Source organism: Dipodomys ordii, unplaced genomic scaffold (assembly GCF_000151885.1).
Source record: "Dipodomys ordii isolate 6190 unplaced genomic scaffold, Dord_2.0 Scaffold41, whole genome shotgun sequence".
NCBI classification, from domain to species: Eukaryota; Metazoa; Chordata; class Mammalia; order Rodentia; family Heteromyidae; genus Dipodomys; species Dipodomys ordii.
Window position 1 is genome coordinate 12,809,688 of NW_012267257.1, and position 25,771 is coordinate 12,835,458.

The 25,771-nt window shown below is 40.4% G+C and overlaps 1 protein-coding gene across 1 annotated transcript in view; it reads left to right on the plus strand.

Moving 5' to 3' along the window:
• The window catches only part of Prlr (prolactin receptor), a 118,936-nt gene that overhangs the window by 74,995 nt on the left and 18,170 nt on the right, over nucleotides 1-25,771 (plus strand). The window contains exons 2-3 of the mRNA XM_013018547.1: nucleotides 2,720-2,779; nucleotides 22,664-22,776. Coding sequence (XP_012874001.1) covers nucleotides 22,707-22,776 — 70 coding nt within the window. The 5' untranslated portion in view covers nucleotides 2,720-2,779; nucleotides 22,664-22,706. The remainder of the gene's footprint in view (nucleotides 1-2,719; nucleotides 2,780-22,663; nucleotides 22,777-25,771) is intronic.

The window sequence follows — 25,771 nt, forward strand, 5'->3', positions numbered from 1 at the left end:
GGAGGGAGGGAGGGAGGGAGGGAGGGAGGGAGAAAAAACTCTTTAAACTTCTGCTTTATGGAACAGAACTTAAAGACAAGTAACAAGAAACATGTCTCTTCTTAAAGTCAGTGGCCAGGAACTCAGCACAATACTCCAAGTAGACACAGTGAAGGCAGAGTCAGGTAGCCACACTGTCACCTCCATGTGCTTGGGGAAATATTTCCCACACTGTGACCAGATTAAGCCTTTAACACTCAACACACTCTAGCATATAAAGGACTAGACCTCTGAGATCTTCTTGCCAGGAGCTATGTCTGCCCACTCTGCATTGGAATATACTATTGTTTGAAAGTGTATACAAAACATCACATCTTTCTAGCCTTCCCAGAGCAATCACAAGCAATGCTACATTTATTTGAGGGCTGCCTCAAAAGCTATCAGGTAGAAAAAGATTAGTATACTCAGCCAGGAGGGGTTGTCTTTTTGTTGTTTTATTCTCATCCATTAGATATATAAGGGCATTTCATGTTTACATGCCCATTTATGTATACAGTGCACCAGAATCACTCCTCAATCATTTTCTCTCCTATCCTTCCCTTTTCCCAGACCAGTCTCAGGATGTTTTCTTGCTTTGATTTTTACTCAGCTAAGACTTTAAGAGAATATAATGAGGAAACTACATATCTGTGGATTGGGTTGAGAGAATAAGGGAATTTGTCTCCACTTCTTTACATAAAGAAGAGTGGGGAAGGTGAATTTTACCCAGGATTGGTGGTAACTGCGGCTATAAAAGAGGGCAGGAGATACCCAGCTGCTGCTAGAATCAAGCCACAAGAGTCAAATAAGAGAGAAAGAGATCCCCCAATATGCTTATCTCCCATCCTCTGCCTGCAGTGGGTAGATCTTTATTTGAAGCGAAAGATAATAGAGACACTGGAGTCAAATCTATAAACCAAAGGAGATTAGTAATAGGTATAACCAGAAAATGGTTAGGGCTGAGTGATATGCTAGACATTTAATACATGTTGAAGAAATGAAAGGTAAGTGAATGATGTGAACCTGAGGCCCAGCACTCACTAGTCATTTTCATTGACTGCAGATTCAATGATTCATGACCTCCTGCAGCCAAGTCCTTTCAGTTCTGTCTAGTGTTCCAGACACTCTACCCCCATGCAGCTCCAAACCCTCAAGGTCCTCACCATGAGCATAATAAAGATTCGCTGTCTTTGAGGGGATATAACAGAAAGGAACAGAGCTGGGTCTGAACTGAACATTATTAAGTAGAGAGCTGAAGTAATTCCTACAATCTGAAATACAATCTAGAATATTTAGTTTTTGAAATGAAAATTTTAGTGTCACTACATCATGTGGAGAAAATAAATAAATAAAGGTAGCTTCTAGGAATTCTGCCCCAGGTGTCTGTTTCATGATCTCTCACTTCACCAGACACCTCATTACCAAATGCCTTGTGGCTTGACATTTTATGCTCAAATGGTCCGTATCACTGCATAGGTTTTGATTGCAAAGATATCTGGGCTCCCAATTCATTATGTTATAGCCTACATGAACACATGGACACATTGGTAGGTGACGGTGAGAGAGTGTTAGTGTCAGAAGCTCCACTAGCCATCACAACTTTCCTGCCAGTCACCTCCTTCTCTGTCAGCTGAGTTGTATGAGAATATTCAGTACTGGCTTTCTCAAGAAATAATTCTCTGCATGCTGCCGTTTGAAGACTTAGGAATGACTTAAAAGCCTTGTTTGGACAGCTTCTCCATTGAGATGATTAGCCAATAACTTAGGAATTGCTGTCCATGCATGAAAGCCAGTTTTATTCATATGGACCTATTTTGCATCAAAGTCATAAAAGCATGTGTTTGAATGCAGATACATACCTCCAACAGCTATTCTTCATGCCCCACAAGTGCAGACTACTCGGTCTGGTGTTTGGGGCTTTTATATTTCACATAAGAATTCATATAAAAGCCAAAAGTCCTTACAGAAACAACGTGAGAACTGTGATTGCTGGTGATGTAAGCCTATGAACCACTGTCCAGTGAACAATATTTATCAGGAAAAGTCATTCACATTTCAAAAGTACTCTCCTGATAATGCATCTGTGAACCATTGAGAAAGAATCATACTTTTGCACTTTATGTGACAGTAGCCAAAGTCCCAATTCAGTTGTGGCTGTGTCAAGATTTGTCAATAAATGTCATTCAAAGTCTCTCAGGATCAAATTCTAAACAATCTTAATCACAAGTCACATGACTGTCAAAACTTGAGGACATCTATGGATCTATCAATACTGGGACAATATTAGCTGTATGATGTTAGTTGCACTGTGCTTATGTAAGAGAATGTCTTATTCTGAGGAAAATAAGCTGAAATCATTAGGGACAAAGGAGATGTTATGACTATAACATATTCTCAGATGATTTGGAAAGAATAGAAAATTGTGCATAAATATGAAAGAGAATGCTAAATCAAGTGTGGTGAAAATATCAACAATTAGGATATCTGGGTTGGGGGTGGTTGTTACTTTTTTTACAAATGTTTATGATTGATACTACTTCACAATGAAATTGCCAAAAAGGAATTCTGGAAAATGAGAGCTGTCATATGCCTTTCACTGATGTGACGATATTCAGCCATTGTATGTGATGCACAAAGACCCAGAAACAGCATCTCCTGATTTGTTCTGTTTGAGCTAAAAGCTGTTCTTTTTTTCTTTCAGTCTAATTTCTTCTATTCATGGAGGCAAGAAGTAAGGATGCTTTGTACATGAACTCTGCAGGTAAGAAGGACTTCATCCCCATACTCCTCAACCATATCTTCCTACTCTCCATTTTATCCAGATCAAGACATGAACTCAACATCCTAGATCACAAAGAATATAATCTCAAACCTTTCATTGTCCACTCAAGTCATTCTGCCATCCTCCAATCCTTAATAAACCAATCCTCCCCACCACAGCCCAGCTAGCCTGGCTTGAGACATCTGGTGTCCATCACTTTCTGTTTCTCTCAAAGCAAAACCCAAAGTCATTATTAGTTAATCTCTCCTAGTAGTATAATTAGGGGATTTCTATTTCTGCTTATGGTTTCTGTACTTGAGAGAATTCAGACAATGACTGCATTACTTTTATAATCAGAAAGAGAAAGATTGTGTTTGTTGTTACTTTCCTAAAAACAATTCTGTCACAGCTAAAACTATCATCACCACAAGTCTATAGAGAAGATTCATACATGGTAGGCTTTGAATCTTCCCCATTTACTAGCAACAACAAGACCCTAAGGAGCCAGAACTGACTGCAAAAAAAAAGAGGTCATATAGTATTATGGCTCCATGTAGCAGATAGTAAAATCTAATGTCATGGTTTGCATTAGTGAATATAAGATAGAAAGATGGATTTGGGAACCCTCTCAGTGAGCATGGTATAGACCACTAAGCATGTGTTCTCTTTTAGAGGCAGTGATGAACTATAAAGATAGGAGACTAATTAGGTTATTGGTTGAAGAGGATTCTAGGTAAAAATGTTCAGAGATTTCTTCGGGCCATTTCACAATATTTGCTAGTCTAACAATGAAAAGGTGATATCCTTTTGAGATCCATCTGCCATTTCCATGTCAAGTCTGACCTTTCCCTCTGAACCAGTGCTGAAGCACTGCTGAGATATTGTGGGTCAAGTCATTCTTAGTTGTAGGAAGCGTGGTGTGTGTTGTTGAATACTTGCAATATCTCTATCTCCCCCCTCCCCAGCTAAAGATACCAATGGGACACCTCACCTCCATCTTTAACAACCAACAATATCCAGCAATTGCCTAAGGTTCTATAAAGGCCTCAATCCTCCACCCTCAATAGTATGAACAATGTCTCCAGATATTGCTAAATGCCCCTTAGGTGAAGGATAAAGATATCCCGAAGAACCACTTCTCTAAATTAATTGGGTCCCACCAGCAAGACCTTTTGGGTGGAGGACAGTTGTCATGGGAACAGACTAAAATTGATAGTATTAGTAGTGAATATTAGCAAATATCTACTGAAAGGAGGTCATAAATCACCCAAATGCTGTGAATCATAGGACCTGAAGGCACAAAAGCTCTGCCCTGGAGACTCTGGGAACATCAGAACTAGTGGATCAATCTTGCCAGATTTCTATGAGTTTCTTCTCCTTTCTGAGCTTGTGTATATTGGTGTTAAATGCTCTGTGCTGCTTACTTGAGGGAAAGACACATGAGAATGAAAAGGACTATCCTAAAAACTGTGACAGTCCTCCTGCCAGGAAGCTGAAGAGGTCCAGAACAGTATAGTCTGAACTGCATTGCACAGTGCCAGGGATATTTGCCTTCTCTCTCTCTCTCTCTCTCTCTCTCTCTCTCTCTCTCTCTCTCTCTCCTTCTGTGCTTATGCCAAAGATCTCCAATCTTCCTTATAAAATGTGTCACTTTAAAACACAAAGACACCAATTCTTGGCAGTACCTTGATGAGAAACCTTTTTTTTCCACTTTCCATTTTTCATTACCCAACAGGTAGGTGTTGGCAGCAAATTTCCCTGCGGTAGCAACTGAGGAACCAAGGCCCTAAGAGTAAATCTCAAAGCATGACATTGTTCTGTGCCCTTCCTGCCCATCTCCTAGTACACCTCCATTTAGCTACCTATTATGCTCCACCCCTTCACCACTTGGTGTTTCGGTTGCCAATAGATATCTGTAAAAAACACAGGCGGGAACTTGAATGCAGTTATATGACCAGCCAAGAGATACAGAAACATAGCCCAGTTTCAGGGTACATAGAACATCCAGAAGCCACCGTCCATCAAGGAATGCTGTGCAATCAACAATCCTCATAAAAGGAGGCTTAGCATTCAGAGTAGAATTGCAATTCTTATCCCAGATTCTGTCATGTAGCCTGTACACTGGTTTCTGGCCATTGACTTAAATGCCAACTTTCCAATCTTGTCCTGATGGTAAAGATCACTTTCCAACAATCTTTCCCTGGCATTTCCTCTCCAAAACACCATACCTGACACACCAGATTCTTTTGAAAAAGTTCTGGCATCCTCTGGGCTCTGCCCTTTCCAACTCTCCACTTCTGGTTCTTCCCCCAGGCTTCCATCCACAAAATTTTAACTGTACTCCTCATAATGCACAAGACAGAAGGAGCTTAGAAGCAGCCCAGAGCACCTAGGAGGATATGTCATACATTGGGTATGCTTTTGGAGTAAATTTAAAGATTTTTGCCCATTATCTTTTCACCCACAGCACTTTTCTGCCAGAGTCCCACAGTTCCTATCACCTGAGCCTCTGCTTTGACATACTACAGTGTTTGTCAAGACTTGCAGGCTGGGCTGAGGATGTCGCTGATTGGTAGAGAACTTGCAGAGCATGCACAAAGCCCTGGGTTCTTCCCAGCATGAGAGAGAGAGAGAGAGACAGAGACAGAGAGACAGAGAACCAGAGACAGAGACAGACAGAGACAGAGTCAGAGAGATAGAGAGAGGGAGAGGGACAAGGAGGGAAGGAGGGAGGAAGGGGGAGGAGGAGAGAGAGATTTAGTTTCTCAGCCACATAAAATAAATTTCTAATGTTACAATAGCTACATTAAGTACATTTCAAATGCCCAATAGCTATATTGGCCAATTTAGAACAACTCCATTATCAGAGTATGTTCTATTGGACTGAGCTAGTTCTGGCACGTAAGAGGCAAGCCAACATTACTAGAGGAGGAAGCAGAATTCCAAATGGGAGGTAAAATGGAACCAGAGACAAATCACATGCTTTACCAGGTGCCCAGCCCTGAGCAAATGTGCACCCTTCCCACAACATAGCTCCTGAAGACAGAGGGCCAATGCAGGGACCCAGTTTCTCCATTGTCTAGCCTCTGGCTTTGTGGGCTCATGACAAAGCAAGAGACCACCTCCTGAATGCTGAAACAAAAAAGGTCCCTGGGCATCAATCGCAGAAGCCAGTGGACTCGCAGAAAAGGGAAATAACGACTACGACAGTAACAAGTAGTAGGGCCCAATCCAAAAGTCTACTTAGAGGACTTTACATGGTAGTTCATACCTGTAATCCTAGCTTCTGGGAAGGCAGAGATGGGAGGACTGCAGTCAAAGGCCAGCCAGGGGAAACCAGGGGAGGAGATCACAAAACTGGACCTGGAAATAAACTAAACTAAACCAAAAAGATGAAGGAACTGGGGATGACTAGGGATGTGGTTCAAGTGTTAGAACACTTGAAGTGGTAGAACAAAGCCCTGGGTTCATCAGAGCGCCGCTGACTAAGAAAAAGAAAGAGACAGAGTTGGAGTCCACCTAGATTTGGGATTTTTTAAAATCAGAAACACTGGATGTAACATGGAACATCTTCTCCAGCAAGAATTAGACCTCCATGCGGAGAGTCTGGAGAACTTGTGGCTTTCCAAGGCAATTATCATCCCTTACTTATGATAGTGAAGAAACAGTTGTCACAGTTACTGATGACCGTGGTTTGTGCTTGCGGAACACTTGGCATCTGAAGAAGCACTTTTACAATAATCATTCATCTCATCCTTACGATAGTTGGCTGGGGGAGAAAGGCAAATAAGACCTTCTCTCCACTTTACTTGAGAAAACATCCATGCTCAGAAGATGAACAGACATTCCAAAGTCAATGTGGCTGGTTAGGGCAGAAAAAGGGATAGAAACCACCCATCTATTCTGTCTATAAATCACATAAAAACATCCCTACAGATCATGCTATAGACTCAACTCATATCCAGCCCCAAGCCAACAACAGAACCACAATGGCCTCATGAACTCTAACTTACAACATGATTCATGCAAGCTGGTGATCAACAGGAACAAAGGACTGAACACTAGAAAGCTGATGTTACTTTTCCCATCAGACTCCACCATGCATACAAAGGCTGGTGTTCTGATCATGGCAAAGGGGAGATAGGTGTCATGAACTGCAACGCCCAGTCTACGGCTGAGTATGTTTTTCTGTGCAAAAGACACAGAGAGATGTGAATTCCTAGCTCCCAAAACAACCCATCTGCAGAAGGGAACACTTGAACCTGACAGTGAATTTTTGTGTTCTAGAAAAAGACCCAGAGAAGTGAATCGGCATTGCCCACTTAAAACTTTCAATAGTGTTTGGTCAAATGTTTATGACTTAGTCTTAAATTTGAAAGATCTTCCCACAATATATAGACGTCATTTACATACCTCACTACATAGAAGAGCAGATCTTATGTTTTTCTTTGACATAGCATGCATACAAATATATGCAGAGTAATCATTGGGCTTTTCTTCTCATGGGTGCTTGCAGTAATCAGCCACTGTCCAGAAAACTGAAAAGAAAAATAATCAAAAGAATACTCAAAAGGACAAAGTAATATTGAAGACAATGGTAGAAATGATCACCTTGATACTGTGAAGAGTAATGCTAAAAATACATTTTTCCTTCCCTTTTCAGCAACATTCCCTTATTTCTCAATCAACACATTTCCATACATTTAGGCCACTAGATTATTTGAACATTAGACCACTGAGCTATCTATGCCAAGCTCTAATGAAATTCTTCCAAGACAAATGGATCATGCTGGGATGCCTTACTAGAGTTCTGCTTCCTCCTAAAGCTGAAGAAATGGAGACTCCAAGACTCTTTCCTATGTCCTCCTGTAGCCCCATGACCCAAATAGGATGATTTGAGCTACAAGCCATAGCATGCCTGGCTAAAAGTAGATTAAGCACTGGGCATGCAACATTCACTTAAGAAGCCCTAAGAAAACCATTTCCAGGTTTATTTAACAGCTCATGATTCTCCAAGATGCCAGACTCTTTCCCAACAGTCCCCAGCACAAATTCTTGTCATGCCTTAGTGGCTTGAACTCAATAGAATGACTATCCCTAAACCATTCCTAGATAAAATGTAAGTAAGATTACCATGAGTATTTTAGACTGGTACTTTCTTATCCTCTGGAACCTAACAAAAATGAACCCTATCCAGAAACAAAGGTAGAATTCTTGGAAAAGCAGCCAGAAGTGTCTACTTTACTCTGTGATGAGTGGACAGGACTATATCAACTATGTCAAAGGACAGTGGGCTTTCTAGTTGTTTCCAAGGTGGAGTCCAGGATTGTACTAAGTCAAATCCTCCTGCTATTTACTGCCATGACACCTGCAGGACTACTTCTTACTACTTAACGTCAGGCAACATTGCATTCTCAGGACCTGTCATGGCTGTTGCATCAATGGATGGATGGATGGATGGATGTTCCAGCCATTATATGGATCAGCCTTGCTGTGCTATGAAAGTGTACTAAAAATGGCTAAATCTTGATTCCTCCCCTATGTCTCTTCATTAGTCCTCCCTGAGCCTGCCCTGGGAAGGTTTATTGCTCTCCTGCTGGAGACCTTGCCATTACTTCTGTAATTGGACTGTAGTTTCTCTGCTAATAGAAAGCTTCTAAAGAAAGCTGAGCAACATCAGTAAAACGGATAAAAGGGGGAAAGTGAATATATACCAGTAAGAGAGATGTACAATTATCTTGGCAGATAAGTAACTCAGATGTTTTGAATGAAGAAGCAACTTTGAAAGAACATCTTGTACATAAGTGATAAAGAATGAGTCGATCAGGTGGAGACAGGGTGTGCTTGTACAAAATGGAGAAAAGGGAGAGGAAAGAAGGACTTCAGGACTGGACGTGGCATTTAGGAGGTTGATGCTCCAACTTCCTGCATTCTTGGTTTTTCTATGCTCTTCTCTTTATCACCCTCTGAACTTTCAGTTCCCAGTGTCCCTTGCTTTGTGTAATATGGACTCACAGAAGCTGAGGGGTCAGAGAAAACTATCTGCTCAGAGAGAACCCTACTTAACTTATTAAACTCTTTAAAAGTTGACCCAAGTCTGAAAAGTGAAGTTTTTTTCATTGTCTATCACTTGTCAGATGCTGAATACTAAGTAATGGCTGACCACCCCTGGATATTTTAACTTAAACAGAAACAGTGAGGGAATTCAAAGCAAGTCTTAAAAACAAAACAGCCTGTGGGAAAAGAGTTGTTGAAATCATTCACCATAGCCCAAGAAAGAGGCATAGGCTCACCTTCACACACTAACACATGGAAGTTGCCTACTGTCCATCACTGACCACATTGCCAAAAACTTAGGACTAATTTCTGTGTTCTATCCTATGCTTTTCTGCCATTAAATGCCAGGTTTTTATTAGGATTTGTTTTTATGATATTGGCATTTTTATTGGGACTTTTTTCTTCTCAGTTATAAAAGTAATCACTTTGTTTTATTTATATATGTTAGTAATGGTTTGCATTATTTTGTTATACAAATAATCATTTATTTTAGGATTATCCTTCTATGTACAACCACTACTATAATAGTACATGTGTATGAGTTGTCTGTCTTCAATACACAGATGCAGATGTTAGATAGGATAGGATAATCCAAGCCTCCAGTTCTTTTTATTTTTCTCCCATTAGTATATAATAAAAAAATGTCCATGCTATGATCTAGTTAAATAATCCTTTATGATCTGATATATAGACTGCTTTCTACTAGTCTTTTTTATAGTAGCACTTGAGAAGGTCTCTTCGTTCAGAACTGTTTCTATGTACCTCTGTTCATTTAGGATTAGTTTCTGCAAATGTATATTCTGATTCAAAGTGTGTCTAATACAGTCAGTGTTAGTCTCATTACCAGTCAAACACATTTATACACAGAGGTTACCATCTTATAATCTCCCAGGGTTAAGAAAAGAATGGAAAAATAATTTATGTGAAAATACTATGAAAACAAATTTTTTTTATTGTGAACATACTGTACAGAGGGGTTACAATTACATGGGCAAGAAAATGAGTACATTTCCTATCAAGCATTGTAGCCTCCTCCTTTGTTTTACCCTTCACATCCCTTCCCCCCCCCCCCCCCCCCCCCCCCCTTAATCCCCCCCCCCCCCCCCACCAAAGTTGTAAAGTTCATTTTCGACATGACAACTTGTACCTCTCATTGTTGCAACGGGTCCACCTGTATCCTTATTTAAATGACTTGTTTTTCCCCTTCCCCTCCAGCAGGGTTATACTGTGGGGGAGGGACATACAAAGCAACAAAGAAATAATCTTATAAATGCGTTAGAAACAAATGCATGAAAGAAAAAAAAATTTAAATACGTATCTTAGGGTTCATTTTCCTAATATTACCTTATCTGACCTTTTCTGCTTGACTCATACATATACTAGATATTGCAAATAAGGGAAACCATGGGACCTATGTTTCTTTGGGCCTGGCTTACTTCACTTAATATAATTTTTCCAAGTCTTTCCATTTCCTAACAAATGGGGCAATGTCATTCTTTCTGATGGAGGCATAGAATTCCATTGTGTATATATACCACATTTTCTTGATCCATTCATCTACTGAGGGGCATCTGGATTGGTTCCATATCTTAGCTATGGTAAATAATGCTGCAATAAACATAATTGTGCTGGTAGCTTTAGTGTGGTCTTGTTTGTAAACATTTGGGTAAATGCCCAAAAGTGGCATTGCTGGGTCATAGGGGAGCTCTATGTGGAGTCTTTTGAGGAACCTCCATACTGCTTTCCAAAGTGGTTGAACAAGTTTACACTCCCACCAACAATGAAGTAAGGTTCCCTTCTGTTCTTGATTTTTGCCATTCTAACTGGGGTGAGGTGGTATCTCAATGTTGTTTTGATTTGCATTTCTTTTATGGCTAGGGAGGTTGAGCATTTCTTCATGTGTCTATTGGCCATCCTTCTTTCTTCTTCAGAGAAGTTTCTCTTTAAGTCTTTAGCCCACTTATTTATTGGGCAGTTGTTTCTTTGAGGATTTGTTGTTGGGGGATTTAATTTTTTGAGTTCCAAGTATATTTTAGGTATGAGACCCTTGTCCGATGTATGGCTAGTGAAGATTTCTCCCAATCCGTGGGCTTTCTATTGATCTTGCTAGCTATGTCCTTTGCCATGCAGAAGCTCTGCAACTTCATGCAATCCCATTTGTCCAACCTTTCTTTGATTTGTTGTGTTTCCGGGTCTCTATTAAGAAAATTTCAGGGGGCTGGGAAGGTGGCTCAGTGGTAGAGCGCTTGCCTTGCATGCATGAGGCCCTGGGTTCAATTCTTCAGCACCACATATGCAAAAAGAAAAAAGCCGGAAGTGGTGCTGTAGCTCAAGTGGTAGAGAGCTAGCCTTGAGCTGAAGAGCTGAAGGACAGCGCCCAGGCCCAGAGTTCAGGCCCCACGACTGGACCCAAAAAAAAAAAAAGAAAAGAAAAGAAAATTTCGGCCTGCTCCAAGGAGACCTAGGGTTTCTCCTATTCCATCCTGTAATGTTTTCAGAGTGTCTGCTTTGACTCCGAGGTCTTTGATCCATTTGGAGTTGATTCTGGTGCAGGGTGATATATAAGGATCTAGCTTTAGTTTTCTACAAGTAGTTAACCAATTTTGCCAGCACCATTTACTGAAGAGGCCGTCTTTCTTCCATTCTATTTTTTTAGCTCCCTTATCGAAGATTAGATGGCTATAGGTCTTTGGGTTCATTTCTGGGTTTTCAATTCTATTCCATTGGTCCTGAGGTCTGTTCTTGTGCCAGTACCAAGCTGTTTTGATTACTATGGCTTTATAGTAGAGTTAGAAATTTGGTATTGATATTCCTCCAGCAGCATTCTTTCCATTGAGGAGCGTGAAAACAAAATTTATTAAAACACATGTTGCTATTATTACCAGTCTCAAAAAAACCTAAGATAAGGAAAGCAATACTGCCTCAACCCGATAGTTCAGTAATTAACAGCCTTTTAAAATCCCCAAATCCTTACCAACTTCCCACTACACATAGCTGACATGCAATGCACTTCATTTATTCAGCATCACTCTTGAGCATCATTATTCAAAAGTATTACTATGTTAAACATGAAAGCTATGAAACACACATACATATAGAGTTATCAAAGAACTTACCAGTTAGACCAGGTACAAGATCAGGGATAAGCTACTATGATAAGGTCAAGTTCTGTAGATATCATCCAGCCTTGGAAGACCCAAGAATTTTCCCAGAAAAAGTAGCGCTGAGAGTTGAGGATGTAGAGGAAGCCGAGCTTTCCCTCAGATCACCACAGGCCAGTCTTTATTTTTTCTGAACTTTTTCTGAACTTTTTTTCTGAAAAGACTCTACTTTTCCTGGCAGCTGTATTCCTGTGTAAAAAGAGAACCATTTAAGTACTGTGGTATGATGAGAACACTTGTGCAAAGCCAGGAAATGAAAGTGAACATGACCTGCTGTTCTTCCCATATCTATCCCCTTAGGGCCTTTGGGCCCCCTGCACTTGACACAAACACCTAGACTGAGGATTATAATGAGATTGTCCAGGCAGTTCAAATGTGCGCTCAAAAGTACATAATAGCTTTGTGCAGAGGACCATATATACTGAAGCATATCAACATGAATTCCAATATATGGAAATAAGAAGTTATTACTATGTCTTGAATGTAGTTTTTATGTTTTCTTTTCTTTTTTTCTCATTTCTCTTAGTTTTCGGTACCATGCATTTTGTATGTAGGATTGTTTGATAGGTGGAAGGGAAAGGGAATCACAGAAACAGTAGGACAAAGGATGAACCAATACAACATTGATACTCCCTTGACACTATGTGGGATAAGAACCTTACAACTTGGGTGAGAGGGTAATAGAGAGGAGTTAGTGGGAGATGATGTGGGATGTGGTAACAATGATTAAAAACAACTGTGCTCATTACCTTATTTATGTACCTGTAGCCCCCAGGCTCATCACCTTTTCAATTAAAAAAAAATGCATAACAGAAACACAGGTGAGACCTAGCCCCTTGGCTGAGGCACACCTATGAAAAGCAGCCCAAGACATCTTTTGACTTACAAATAAATTGACTATTGGTAGAACTAAGAGAAATCAGCAAAACAGTAGAGCCCTTTTCCAAATTATATTGGCTTTGTAATATCAAAATTATTGTCTTTCTCTAAAGTTGAGTTAAATAGCATATAATTCAACAACAGGATGTTTGCCAGACCAAGAAGGAAAAATCATTAAGGATAAACTACCAAGAAGAGTGTTGGCAGAGATAAGGAAAATTTGACTAACCTTTCAGGTATCGACTTCTCAATCTTTTTTTTCCCTCTTTTGTAGTTTCAAAGATGGATGTCTGGAAAATACAGTATTTATTATATGCCATCCTAACAGAAAGTGATGCTATTATTCTAAAGTAAAAATTTTTAAGTATTTAATAGGACCTGACAAACCAGTGTCACGATGGACAATTGTGTAAATGTTTGCACAAACCCCCTCTATTTTCATTGGCCTGGAAAGCCTCTTAGATAGTTGAGAGTTAAGCCTCCTCCTTGTTGATAATGTATGAGCATCATGGCAGATTTATTAAGGAATATGGAGAGTGGAATCCTTTTATGATAGACAATAGCACTTGCCTTTTAAGGTGTTTGACAAACTATGTTCTACTGTCGTGCTTTTCAGTTGCACCTCTGTTTACAGTTCACATATCAGCAACTTGAAATATCTAAAATATGTATGAGATCCACGACACAAGCCAAGTAGACTTTGGGGAAAACTAGATTATAACAAAGCCCATTTAGTATAGGATGTATTGGAAATTCTCCCAGCCTTGACTTAGAACTTTATAATTTTAAGTTGCTTTATTTTTTCTAAAATTTAGTTATCGTGTTTCTGAATTCATAAACCAGAAGCAACAGTAGAATGGAAAAAGGCTGTTGGATCTGCCAGAAAAGAGTTCGAAAAAAGAGTATTCACTATCTAACTGAATGTCAGGAAAAAGAAATGAGAATTGGAAAGGGTGAAAATAGAGAGAAGAGGGAAGGAGGATATAAATATTCGGAAGCTGAAAAAAGTCCTATTTGATTTGGGCAATGAATCTTCAGTCTGTAGAAGCTTGGTCTTTATACATTTTCTGAAGAATATCCTATATCCATTGCATCACACCACAACTGATATTCATAAAGTACCTCAATAATACATGGAAAATTCAATTAAGAAGATGAGAAGCTGAATCATTTTAGAAGTATTTATGCAATTTGTAAAAATAAGACTTGTTTCCCAAATGGTATGTTTTAGAAATTTAGATACATTCAGTGGCATTAGGCTAGACATCAGAGTGTTTCATTTATTCACAGATCTCTGTTTGGCTAGATGTAGTAGTTACATCTAAACAAGGTTATGCTGAATGTCTCCAGATGGTTCCTCAATTAGCCAGGCTAGAAGTCTAGCCAATTATAATACTCAGCCTACAATTTCAGAGCTTAGTAACAAAAGGTTCATTTCTCACCTTGGCACAGTCCAGTGGGGATCCTGGTGGAATCCTGGGGATTCCTTCCATTGGCTGAACTGGCTCTTAATATTTGGAAGTTCTCAACTTTATTTCTGTTGGCTGAGAAGGAGAGACAGTGAGAGAGAGACAGACAAACAGATAGACATAGACAGACAGACAGACAGACACAGAGAGAGACAGCATTTCTGCCCACTTTCAGAGTCTACAATTCTATCTAATTACAGGAGAGACAATAAAGTGAACTTAAATTATATGAACAAAAGATCTCCAAGTTCTTGTGGCATTAGAAATTTTCCTGCTTCCGTGAATGAACTCCCACAGTTCAAAGTGAAACAAACGAGGAAACAACTCAGAGAGGATAGAGCCTTTTGTCTTAGGTTGTTTCCTTTGAACTTAACAACCTTCTTGGATATGTGCACAGTCCATCATCAATGCTCAAAAGATTCTCCCATCGGCACGTGCCCGAGGCACATGCTTGGTTAACTAGCTTCACCTCAAAACAAGCCTAAGATAGAAATATTATCATTTCCTTCTTACAGGTTAGAACCCAAACACCCAAAGGTCACACAGTTACCAAATCATCTATGGAATAAGAGAAATGTGGTCTTGGTTTTCCCATGAGTAAACATGACAGGTTAGGTGAGAATTCTTGGTTGGGTTAGAAATTCTGTTACTGCTCAAGTACATTGTATAAAATGGCATGGTATTTACCTATGATCTAACCATAGAATACCTCAACTCTTTTAGTTCCTTTCAGACCCCAAATACCAGAATTCCATAAATCCATAGACAAACAAGCAGCCAAAAAGGAAGTGTGAGTAAACTAAAATTAATTTTCTTATTTTTAATTGTACATTTTCTCCTCACCTTCCAAGCTTGTTTCTAGAAATTAGAATGTGCACAATAGAGGCTGTTCCTAACACAATAGTGATTTATTTTTATGGAAAAGTAAGGTTGTTTTGAGTTTATTTAGGCAGTATATTCACACACACACACATATACACACACACACTGATCCATCTGAGGAATAATGTTGTTTAAACAGTCTGGCAAAGCATATGTCCCCTTCCTACTGCTCTTGCCCTGCATTAGTCAGTTTTGCCATAGAAACAAACAGTCAGGTCTCAGTAGCTTACAACAGCATTCACTGTTTACTCACTTACATAAGGTCTTCAAGCAACTACAAGTTGACTGTGGTGTTCTTAGAATTGGCTGAGTTCTGCTAGGATTATCTAAGCTCCGTTTGTCTTCATATTTATGAATCTAAACCACTATCTGTGACATTTTGCAGAGATTAAAAGCAAAGTGGATCCCAAATTATGTCTCTGTATATAAGGCTTCTGATTGGTGGACACAGAAATGGCATCACAACCATTCAAAGGGCTAAAGCTTTTTACATGGCCAAGTCCAGTCCTTGAGTTGGGATGTATTCTCTTCCAGCAGGATGTGTGAGTAAATCCTTTGACGGTAGATTAAAACATGTGATCCTATGTCAGGGAAGGAGAAAATACTTGGGGACAATAATTCATTAAGCCTACATCTGACTGCCTCCACTGAAGCTCTAAATGCAGCATTTCCCGTGGAAAGACAGCCATCCAGAGCCTCTTCCTTCCCTTCTTTCTGCTCCAACTTGGGTCTTTGAGTTCAGCTTGATTAAGGGTCACTTAAACATGCAGTAAAAATCCCTCCTTCTAGGCCCCATCTCTAAGGATATTGCCCTGCTTAATCTGAGGTGACAGTGAAGTCCAGAACAGTCTTTAGAACCAAGATGAGGCATATTCACCTGTGTTGACATCGCATTCCCCCACACCCAACAGGAGAGATGCTTTTCTGCAGTGGGGATGCTGAATGAAACTTTATCAAGTAGAAGGTGCCTGGGAGGATTCAGAGTCTGTGATCCTAAGGTCCTCTCAACTGCCCCACTCTCCACGGCCAGGTGGAACTGTGTACTCCCAGAACTCCTTGTAGCTAAGGTCAATTGTTCTTTTGTAACCACCTGAAGTGGACAATGTAGGGTTAACACATAGGCCACGGAGCTCAACTCACTTTTCTTCTCTATTCATATGTCACTCGCTAGCTGTATGACCTTGGACAATTCAGAGTCTCTTTATCTGTAGCATGCCAACAATAATATACCTACATTTGGGATCATTGTAAGGATTTAAGCAACTTAGCAAAGCAGCACTTGGAGTGCAGTGTGTCTAATATAACAGTTTGCTGATTTTTTTCATCATCACAATTCTGAGCACACTGGAAGCTTTTGAGAAGATAGGGCTGCTGGAATAAACCATGTACTCCCAGTAGTCTCAGTTTCCTCACCTTTGAAGTGGGAGGAATAACATGTTAATAATAACAATAACAACAATAATAGTTATTGTTCCCTCAGTCCAGAATAATAAGAAAAAATGTGGTAAGTGAAAATTGCAATGCAAACAATACTTTATAAATTGTACATCATCGTTTAAATAAAAGTGTTGTTGTTTTTACATTAGATGTTGTCTATTTAATGTAGGACTTAAACCCCAAAGACTGGCTTCACATTTCTGTTATACTGCCTGCTATGTACAACGTGATCGGGGCTGATCACTTCTCAGAACCTCAGTTTCCTCATCTGTCAATCAGGAGTGGGACTTCCTGGAGAAGACCCTGACCATATATTAGAATCATCTAGGGTTCTATTCACAATGCCCACGTTCCAATTCTAAACTATGGCAGCCATCTATCAGTATCCATGGTATCCACAGATACCAAAATCTGTGGCTGCTCAAGTCTCTTACATAAAATGGCATAGTATTTATATATAACCTAACATAGGAATTGGGCCATGTCTAGATTACTTATAATATCTAACATAATGTAAATGCCAAGTAGAAGTTACTCTACTATATTGTTTAGGGAATAGTGACCAAAAGGCCATATTGATGAAAGTGCTTTACCAAATATTTTCTATCTAGGTTAGTGAATGTACAGATAAGGGATCTATAGAGATCAAGATCCAATCATCATCAGAAGCTCTACGGACAGGGCATAGAAATGTGTACAGTAGAGAGGGTCCCTTTCTAGCAATATGAAAGCTGGATGGAAAATCACTAACACCAGTGGAACAGTTTTGTAAATGGCAAAACATCACGTACAATCAAGGGTGCTTTTTAATCATTGACTGAGGATCTCAGGAGAGACTGGTCCCTCTGGAAGTCAGACCAACGTAGATTTTCCACCATCTGTCCAAAGTGTACACTGGCCAGGGAGAATTGAAACTCACTCAGCTCTTAGTCTTGCCTTTAAGCCAAAAAGACTGAGCAAAAATGAATTTCCCCCAGATAAAAAGATGTTGCCAGGATACTGTGGCGAGTGAACAGAGTTAGTGTAAATGGATTTGGAAGTGATGCCTCCGACTTTCATTAAAACTACTTCAGTGCAAAGGCACATATATCACAGTGTAATAATTTACCTCCAAGGAGATGAGAAAACAAAAGATCTTTCCATGGAAGTCTCCCTATTGCAGTATCAACCTAAGTCACCTCCTGATTGGACAACGCTCTCTCTGCTAATCATCTACATCTTACAACATCTTTCATCCATCAAAGCACATGCCTCGTCTTCAGTGAAATCGCCTCAGAGCACAGAGTTCCTTTTGAGAAACCTCTGGTGTTAATGTGACAGGACAAAGCGATGCTTAGAAACTGAGGTGGGCATTCTAAAGCAGTCTCCATGTTATTTCTACCAGCTGTCACATAGCTATGATGCTCTGACTAAAGTGCCACAGCACTTGTCCAATGGGGACCTAAGTCAAGCTGGTACTGCATAGAAGAACATCCATATATAAAGGAAAGTACTGCACTCATATATCCATCTTTGCCTCACCATTACTAAAACAGATGCTGCATGCTTACTCACTGCTGGAGACATTGATTCCAAGTACAGTGTACAACAGTCTTAATCTCTCACCTGTTGTGAAATAGCTAATCTCTCGTGTTCCTCTCCCTACTTAGAGCACATTATGTCCTTTGTTTTCCCCATTAGACGTTGGCATTGTGCACTGGAAAGAAAAGTCAGAATCCTATGACTCCAAGGGCATATGTGGGGCTCACACCCAGTTATTTCAGCCTCAGGCCATACTCAGTAGTATCATCACAGGTAAGGAGATTACATAGCAGAGGATTCCAAAGCAATTATCTAACACTGTGCCTGGGGTTTCCCATACCTGATGATTATATTCAGAATGTGTTTGGGAGAACTGATTTTTTTTTGCATTTTAGGACAAGAAAGGCACTAGACATTTAACTTAGGTTAGTAATCAGAAGGTAAAAGAAACAGCACACTAGCCACCTAAGTGGAGATGCCATCCTCTGGCATCTTGATCAGTCTTATAAAAACCCAAAACTTGCCAAAACAAAGTAAAAGCAACTCAAAGGTTCACAGTAGAATGAAGAAATAAGTTGTAGTATTTCATTCAGGGAAATATGAATGGGATCAAATAGTAATGAATTATGTAAAACTACACATAATGAATAATATGACAATGGGAAATTAAAAAAAGGCATACACACTACATTCTTAAAATACATGTTGTATGATTCTATTCATACAAAGTTCCAAAGTAAGTAAAAGTAACCTGAAGTGTTAGAAAGGAAGAGGGAGACTCTGGGGGATCGAGAGGGTAGCAATTAAGAGGAAGCACAGTAAGATGCATAAGGTACTGTTTGTATTGCATTACTTAGACTGTGGGGACATTGGATGTTTACTTCATGATAACTCTTTGCAGTGTGTGTGTGTGTGTGTGTGAGAGAGAGAGAGAGAGAGAGAGAGAGAGAGAGAGAGAGAGAGTATCTTTGAAGACTTAAATTTGGTCCTGCTTATCCACCAGGGAATTAGGATTACAAAATCTGAGTATGCCTAGTATGCTAGATTCATTTCTAGGGTCAAGGAAACTGAGTGAAGCAATGGGAACAGAGAAGCAGGAAGTACAGGGTGGAGCCCGCCCTCCACACAGATTTGCTTAGCACTAGAACTTTGGACACAATTTTCTCTCACCCAAAGGGAGAGCTGGATTCATTGATTATCTCAAGGGTTAACTGGGCCCCATATGCAGAGGGAGTCTAACCAGAAGGAGGAATTGATTATAGGGAGATGTGTGTTGGGGGCTCAGATCTGTCATTTTTAACTCTAAGGAGACCACACTGCCTCTTCCCTGTGTAGGTAGTGGAATCAGCACAGGCCATGGGACCCTGGCTATGAATTTCCATCTTGGGAGGGCTGCTTTCGTTTCTCAAAAGAGAAATCTGGCAGGCTGTAAATTTACTGGACCACTTTCTCTATGATTGGACCCTGTGGAAAAGACTTGACTTAATGGAAAGGGATAATGAAGGTCAGTGTCAGGAAGAACAGGTTTGAACAGGATTGGTGTTAAAGCAGAGCAGCCCAAGGGAGAAAGGGGTTTTCTTGGAGCTCACCAGAACAGCAAAGAGCAGGGTAGGAATTTGAATGCTGTAATGGAAAGAAGCATGAAAATGGAAAATTATTGGAGGATTCAGAAGTGAGGAAACCGTGTTGGGTAATCACAGGCAAGTCAGGTATAAGAGCTGTGAGCTTTTCAGATCCAGGCTTTGCATGTTTTTAAAGTTTTTAAAAATTGTCTTTAAGTAGTTGTGAGAAGGAGTTTCCATGTAACAAAGCAGTTTATGAATTCAACACATGTTGATCGGTGTCACCTCTTTGAACATTCTCACCCATCCCCCCTACACACCCTCTCCCTCACTCTTCTTGACTTTGTAGGATACACATTAGACTCTTGTCTGCATTTTCCCCCTCTTGTCTTTATTCATCTACCCTTTTTCCCTTGACCCCATCCCTTCCCTTTCAAGAACCTGTTTCCTGGTATTTTAATTTGCTGAACTATAATTTGGGCTTTCTAAGGATTTACACCATTTGAGATCTCCCTCGGGTCTGCTGTAGTAGGTATACACCCAGAAAGCTAGTGAGAAATGAAGTCTAAGATGATCATCCGCAGGCTGGGAATACAAGGCTGACTTTTTTGGAGCTGAATTCCAAATATTTAGAGCCAGTTGCTATGAGTCTTCATTGGGAGCTCCAGTCCCCAGTTAAGGTGATGAAGAACTGCCACACCTATCGTTGGTTAAGATTCTGTTTGCAATGGAGAGTGGCTTCAGACAAACAAGACCCAAATCAAAGCCAAATGTAAGTGAGGGAAGTTAGGGTTGAGAGGGACAGGTAAGAATATTCAAAAGGGTGACATTGACCAAGACATGTTGTATTCATTAATGGCTTTGTTGAGGGGCACCTTCTTTATTCAACTAGTTAAAGATAATACCTTATTTTTAAAGAATGTAGTTTGTAGCATGCTCATCTCGAGCATTTTGAGGCAATGTTCAAGGAACAGGGGATTCTCAAAAAAGATATTGAAGAACACCTTTAACCCATGGAGCAGGACCCCATTTCCAAGCCAGCATGAGAACACAAGGAGAGCACCAGGATAAAGAGTTCGTCCTAGGCTCTATAGAGGTACATAGATAAGCTGGACTAGAGATGGACAGTATCTGAGACCCTTGTGCATGAGAGGAGCAGTAGCTAAAATGACATCTCTTAGTCTTCTCTACCCCATTCCTTCCTGAGACTCTCTGCTCACCAAAGACTCTGAGTGTTGCTCACGCGAGTCAGTTACTTCTACTTTCTGTGTCTCCCCTTACAGAAGGGGAATAAGTACCCCTTCCATCACAGACTCTCCACAAATTGAAATGGTTAGAGATGCTCTTCAACAGGTTGCTCTGTCCCATGGGTATATGATTGACAGCCTACCTCCGAACCCTCTCTCTACTTGACTTTCCAAGTGTTAAGATAGGGTGGTAGCAACTAGTACCTCCTTGTGGGACCCTTGAGAGGACATGTGGAAATAAGGTGCTTAGCTCAGTGCCTGGTCTGTAGCAGGTGCCCCAAAAGCAGTAAGCATTATTTTAAAGCCAGTAAGAGCCTCTGGCCACTTGATTGAAATCAGATGGCCCTGGGGACTAGATGGAGCAGGTGGTTGAGAATGTTATGCTAAAGGGCATCTGGAAGGAATTCAGAAATGGAAAGGAAAGGTCTCTGAAGAGCAGCATACTGGCTTCTTCACCGGACCCACTAATGGGCTAGGATCCATTACTGAACCAATATAACCAACAAGTAGCAGTTTGTGCTTATGTGCTAAAGATGTCACTCAGATTTCTTTTTCTGGGTGTCTCAGGCGGAGGAAATCTTCAACATGTTGTTCATTCTATGATATGTGTCTGGCAGATGATGAACTCTGGAAGAGCTGGCTGAGTCTGGTCTTTTAGATACTCACAAGACAACACTTGGGCATTTTAAATAGGCCAGGAAAGGCATTTTGTCCCCTAGATATTCCTCTTACTCAATAATAGTAATAATAAAAAGGATATTAAAGCCATGTGCTTCTGAGAATTTACACTTAGCCTGTCAAATCTATTGTTTTCTGAGCATCTGAAGTCTAACAAGACTAATGAGCTTTTTTTCTTTGTCAAATGGCTTTAAAAATCTTTTTTTCTTAGAAGGACCGTGAGAGGCTTTGAAAGTTGCTCCAAGGGTAAAAATAATACTAATAATAAACTGTTTAACACTCTCAACTCCTGCAGGTTCAAATTTTACTTAATACTCTGAGCCCAAGGGATTTGAATTATTGCTGGCATTTATTGTCAGTTTTTATGAGGCTTTTACAAAGAGTGAGGTAGGGTCAGCGGGAGAAAACCACAAGGAGGTTCTCTAGAGTTCAGCTCGGGGCTGGCTCCACAGCCATGCCCAGAGTCCAACAGACTTCCAGAGCCTTCTCAGCCTGCACTTTCAGAGGGAGCCTCCATAACTTGGCATTGTCTAAGAAAGTTGTACGGAAGTTGTATTGAAGATTCTCACTTTTCAGCCTGGATTGTTTTTGCTTGGTGGACCAAAACCAAAGTCCTTCCTCCAAGAGTGGTTCTCTTGTGGGTCATACAATGTATGTCACATGAAGTGGGCCATGTATTATTAAACGACTACCGACTGGGTGAAAAGGAGAACATTTTTTGTTGTTCAAAGAAACCAACTACCAGAGCATCCATCAACTCACTACGTTGTCATCTAATGACCCCTGGTGGTGGAATTTTTCCCAGCAAGCGTGAATCGATGCTTCTGAGCCAAGCTCTCCTATGTTACATTTTCCTACATTCCCTTCCTCCTGTTTTGTCATTCACATTAAGCAAGGAGCAAGAATGAGTTACAAACAGCCAGAATAAAGTACGGCAAGTAGCCAACCCAGCTGTGATTTCACAAAGGTTCCCTGGTACCTCCTTTTTCAGGACATCTCTGATACATTACCTGTGGCAAGAGAAGGGAGACAACATGAAGGAAAATGTGGCATCCACAATTGCTTGCATTCTGCTACTTTTTCTCCACATCAGTCTTCTGAATGGTAAGTAAAAGATTGTCCTTTTCGATATCTTTGCCTGGATTGCTCATCAACGGGATAGAGAGGCCATTGTGGTCTTTCAATGTTGTTATGAGAAATGAAAGTATTTCTGTCATGGGCTGCTTACTAAATTATCTGCAACCTTTCTTTTCATAAAATTTAGACAAAATCTTGTCACTATGCTCTTTTCCCTGTATACTTAGTTCAGGAGGGGAATGAAACAGCTCTGATGATAAGAGGGCCTGAATTCCCGTCCGGGTTCTGCCCGTTATTAGCTGTGTGACCTTGAGTCACTTGCCTAATGTGTCTGGGCTTCCAAATTTCCAAAGTGAGAAAAATGATGTTTCTTCCACTTCAGATGATATAGTGCATGTGATTAAGTCTTTGAAAAGTCATAAAGGCATGTAAGCAATTGCTATTAGAAGAGATGAAGCTAAGGTAGAAGGTGTGTACCTGTTGTGTACAGTTCCATGTATATACCCCTCTGCATTCCTGTGTGTGCATACTTTGATATGTATGTGTGTATATTAACTTTTCATAGTGCCTGATCATCAATATTTTCATGTGGATATCATGCCTTTGTGTATCTTTATATACTTAGTCTGTTGTATAATTTCTCTGAATATATGCATGTTGCCAATGTGTTCTGCCAAAAATATACCCCAGGTGCATGGTGTGTGTGTGTGTGTGTGTGTGTGTGTGTGTGTGTGTGTGTGTGTGTGTGTACTTCTGGCCTGACGTCTATAAGGCCATTTGTCTACATACGTATAAACACACACACACACATAAGTGTGGCACCACTGTGGTTGTCTGTGTGCTTGTTCATTGAGTCAGTCCTTTAAGTTTAACTGCCTCCTCTAAAGTATATCAAGAGAACTTTGATTAATTATACTTTCCCAACTTTACCTTTCTGTTGCAATTTTGCAGAATATGCTATTAACAATCATTAAAATGTGAAAAGAAAAAATTCCCCAAGAAAGACAAAAAGGAAAGCAGAGATCAGAATGATCCACAGGGAAAACTCTAAGAACTCAAATCATCAACAGTATTGCTGATTGATTTCAAGTGTGTTCCACATTTAACAATAAACGTTAGGGTTTTTTAAATAAACTTCTCTCTCTTTCCCATATGCACACTCCCACCAAAGACAGAAAGAAGTAAATAAAAGAACACTTGTATTTTTGCCATGATTCCCAATAACATTTTCCTGAGGAAATCCTCCCCAGAGGGTGGTCAATGTTACAGCATTGCAGAGCTACACCAGGCTAAGAGGAACCATTTCAGCAGGATCTATGCCCAGAGCACATTGGCTATAAGCTGGCTTATGACTGGCTCCACTGACATGATCATCCTGTTTCCAGGTCTCCATCCTGCATTCTGTACCATGCAATCCATTAAACTCTGCCTGGCCAGGTTATCTATAGGCCTCAATTCCTATCCACATTCTCTTTACCACAGTTCCCTTACACACCTGCTTTTTCTGATCTTGGCTCAGTCAGAAATTCTGGGGAGCATGGAACAAATTTGGAGAAAACAAGGAGAAGCCCCTGAGCTACTGAAGCCAACATCTGAGAGCTCCTCCCTGTGCTCTTGACTCCCCAAGGCAACAAGCAGAAGTAACTGGAGTTACAGATCTTTTTATGGTTGGTCCAGCAGTGTCAGGGCAAAAATCACAGGGTTTCCTTCTCCCTCTTTGAATCTAATATCCAAGCAACAAAATGGGAACCCAAGCTGGGCGCCCAGCTACTCAGGAGGCTGAGATCTGAGGATCATGGTTCAAAGCCAGCCTGGGCAGGAAAGTCAGTAAAACTCTTATCTCCAATAAACCACTAGAAAACTGGAAGTGGTGCTGTGGTTCAAGCAGTAGAGCACTCGCCTTGTGCTGAAGAGCCGAGGGACAGCGCCCAAACCCAGAGTTCAAGCCCCACAACCAATAAATAAAAGGGGGGAACCCACTTACCAGAAGCTTCTGAGATTATAGGCAATGAACAATTCTATCCCCGTGACATATGTTATGTTCTCCAAATCATCTTCTAGAGACTTGCCAGTTTCCAGCCTGAGACCAGGTATGGTGCTTTGATACAATGGTAGCTCCCAACTCAGAGTAGAACTTCCTACTAGGCTATCACAGACTATGCCTCACGTCCCAAAAAGCTCCATCAAATTAAAAGGAGGCTTTCTGCTACTCACATAAGAAAACCCAAAATAAGGAAGAGAACATAAAAGTGGAAAGAGACTAATAATCAAGATTCATCAATGACCGTAGGAATTGTGGGGAGACAGACTAAGCCATTATATCAAAGTTGAATGGCAGTACATCAGGCCCAGCAAGACAAAGTGTGCATGCTTCCTCTCATATGTGGAAGCTAGATCTAGTTTATGAGTAAACAAGGAAGCACACCACACCAAAGAAAGATGAATGCAATCAAATAGAAAGGGAAGGGGACGATGAGAGTGGAACAGTAGGGAGAAGAAGGGAGGGACTGGCAGAGGAGGGAAAGGAAAAGAGACACAGGAGAAAACAGACAAAAGGAGCAGCATTGATACAGATCCAGACAGAGACACAGGCAATCCTGTGGGGATGGCAGAAAAATAGGAATTTGTGAGCAGAGAAGAAACATGCCAGAGTTCAATGTATGGGTAAAAGTATGTGCAGGTTCTTTGCACGGTCATTCCTATGCTGTGGATAGACAGCTTTATCAACTGAAACTTGAATTTGCATTGGTCTTGCTCCCCACAGGTGCACTACACATTACAGTTTACTGGTCTTTACACCTAAGCTACTGTTACTTCCATCTCTAAATAGAAACTCAACACCACCACCACAAACACCAGGCTTCCTCTAGTGCCTTGCCACCATCAAGATAATCAGGGAATTGTTTCTGGATACTAATACTTTGGCTATTTTTCCCCTTTCCTTTCTCATTTTTATTAGTGTGTATTAATTGTCAAGCAGAGTTTTGTTGTGATGGTCTCATGTATATTACCCTTTCTTATC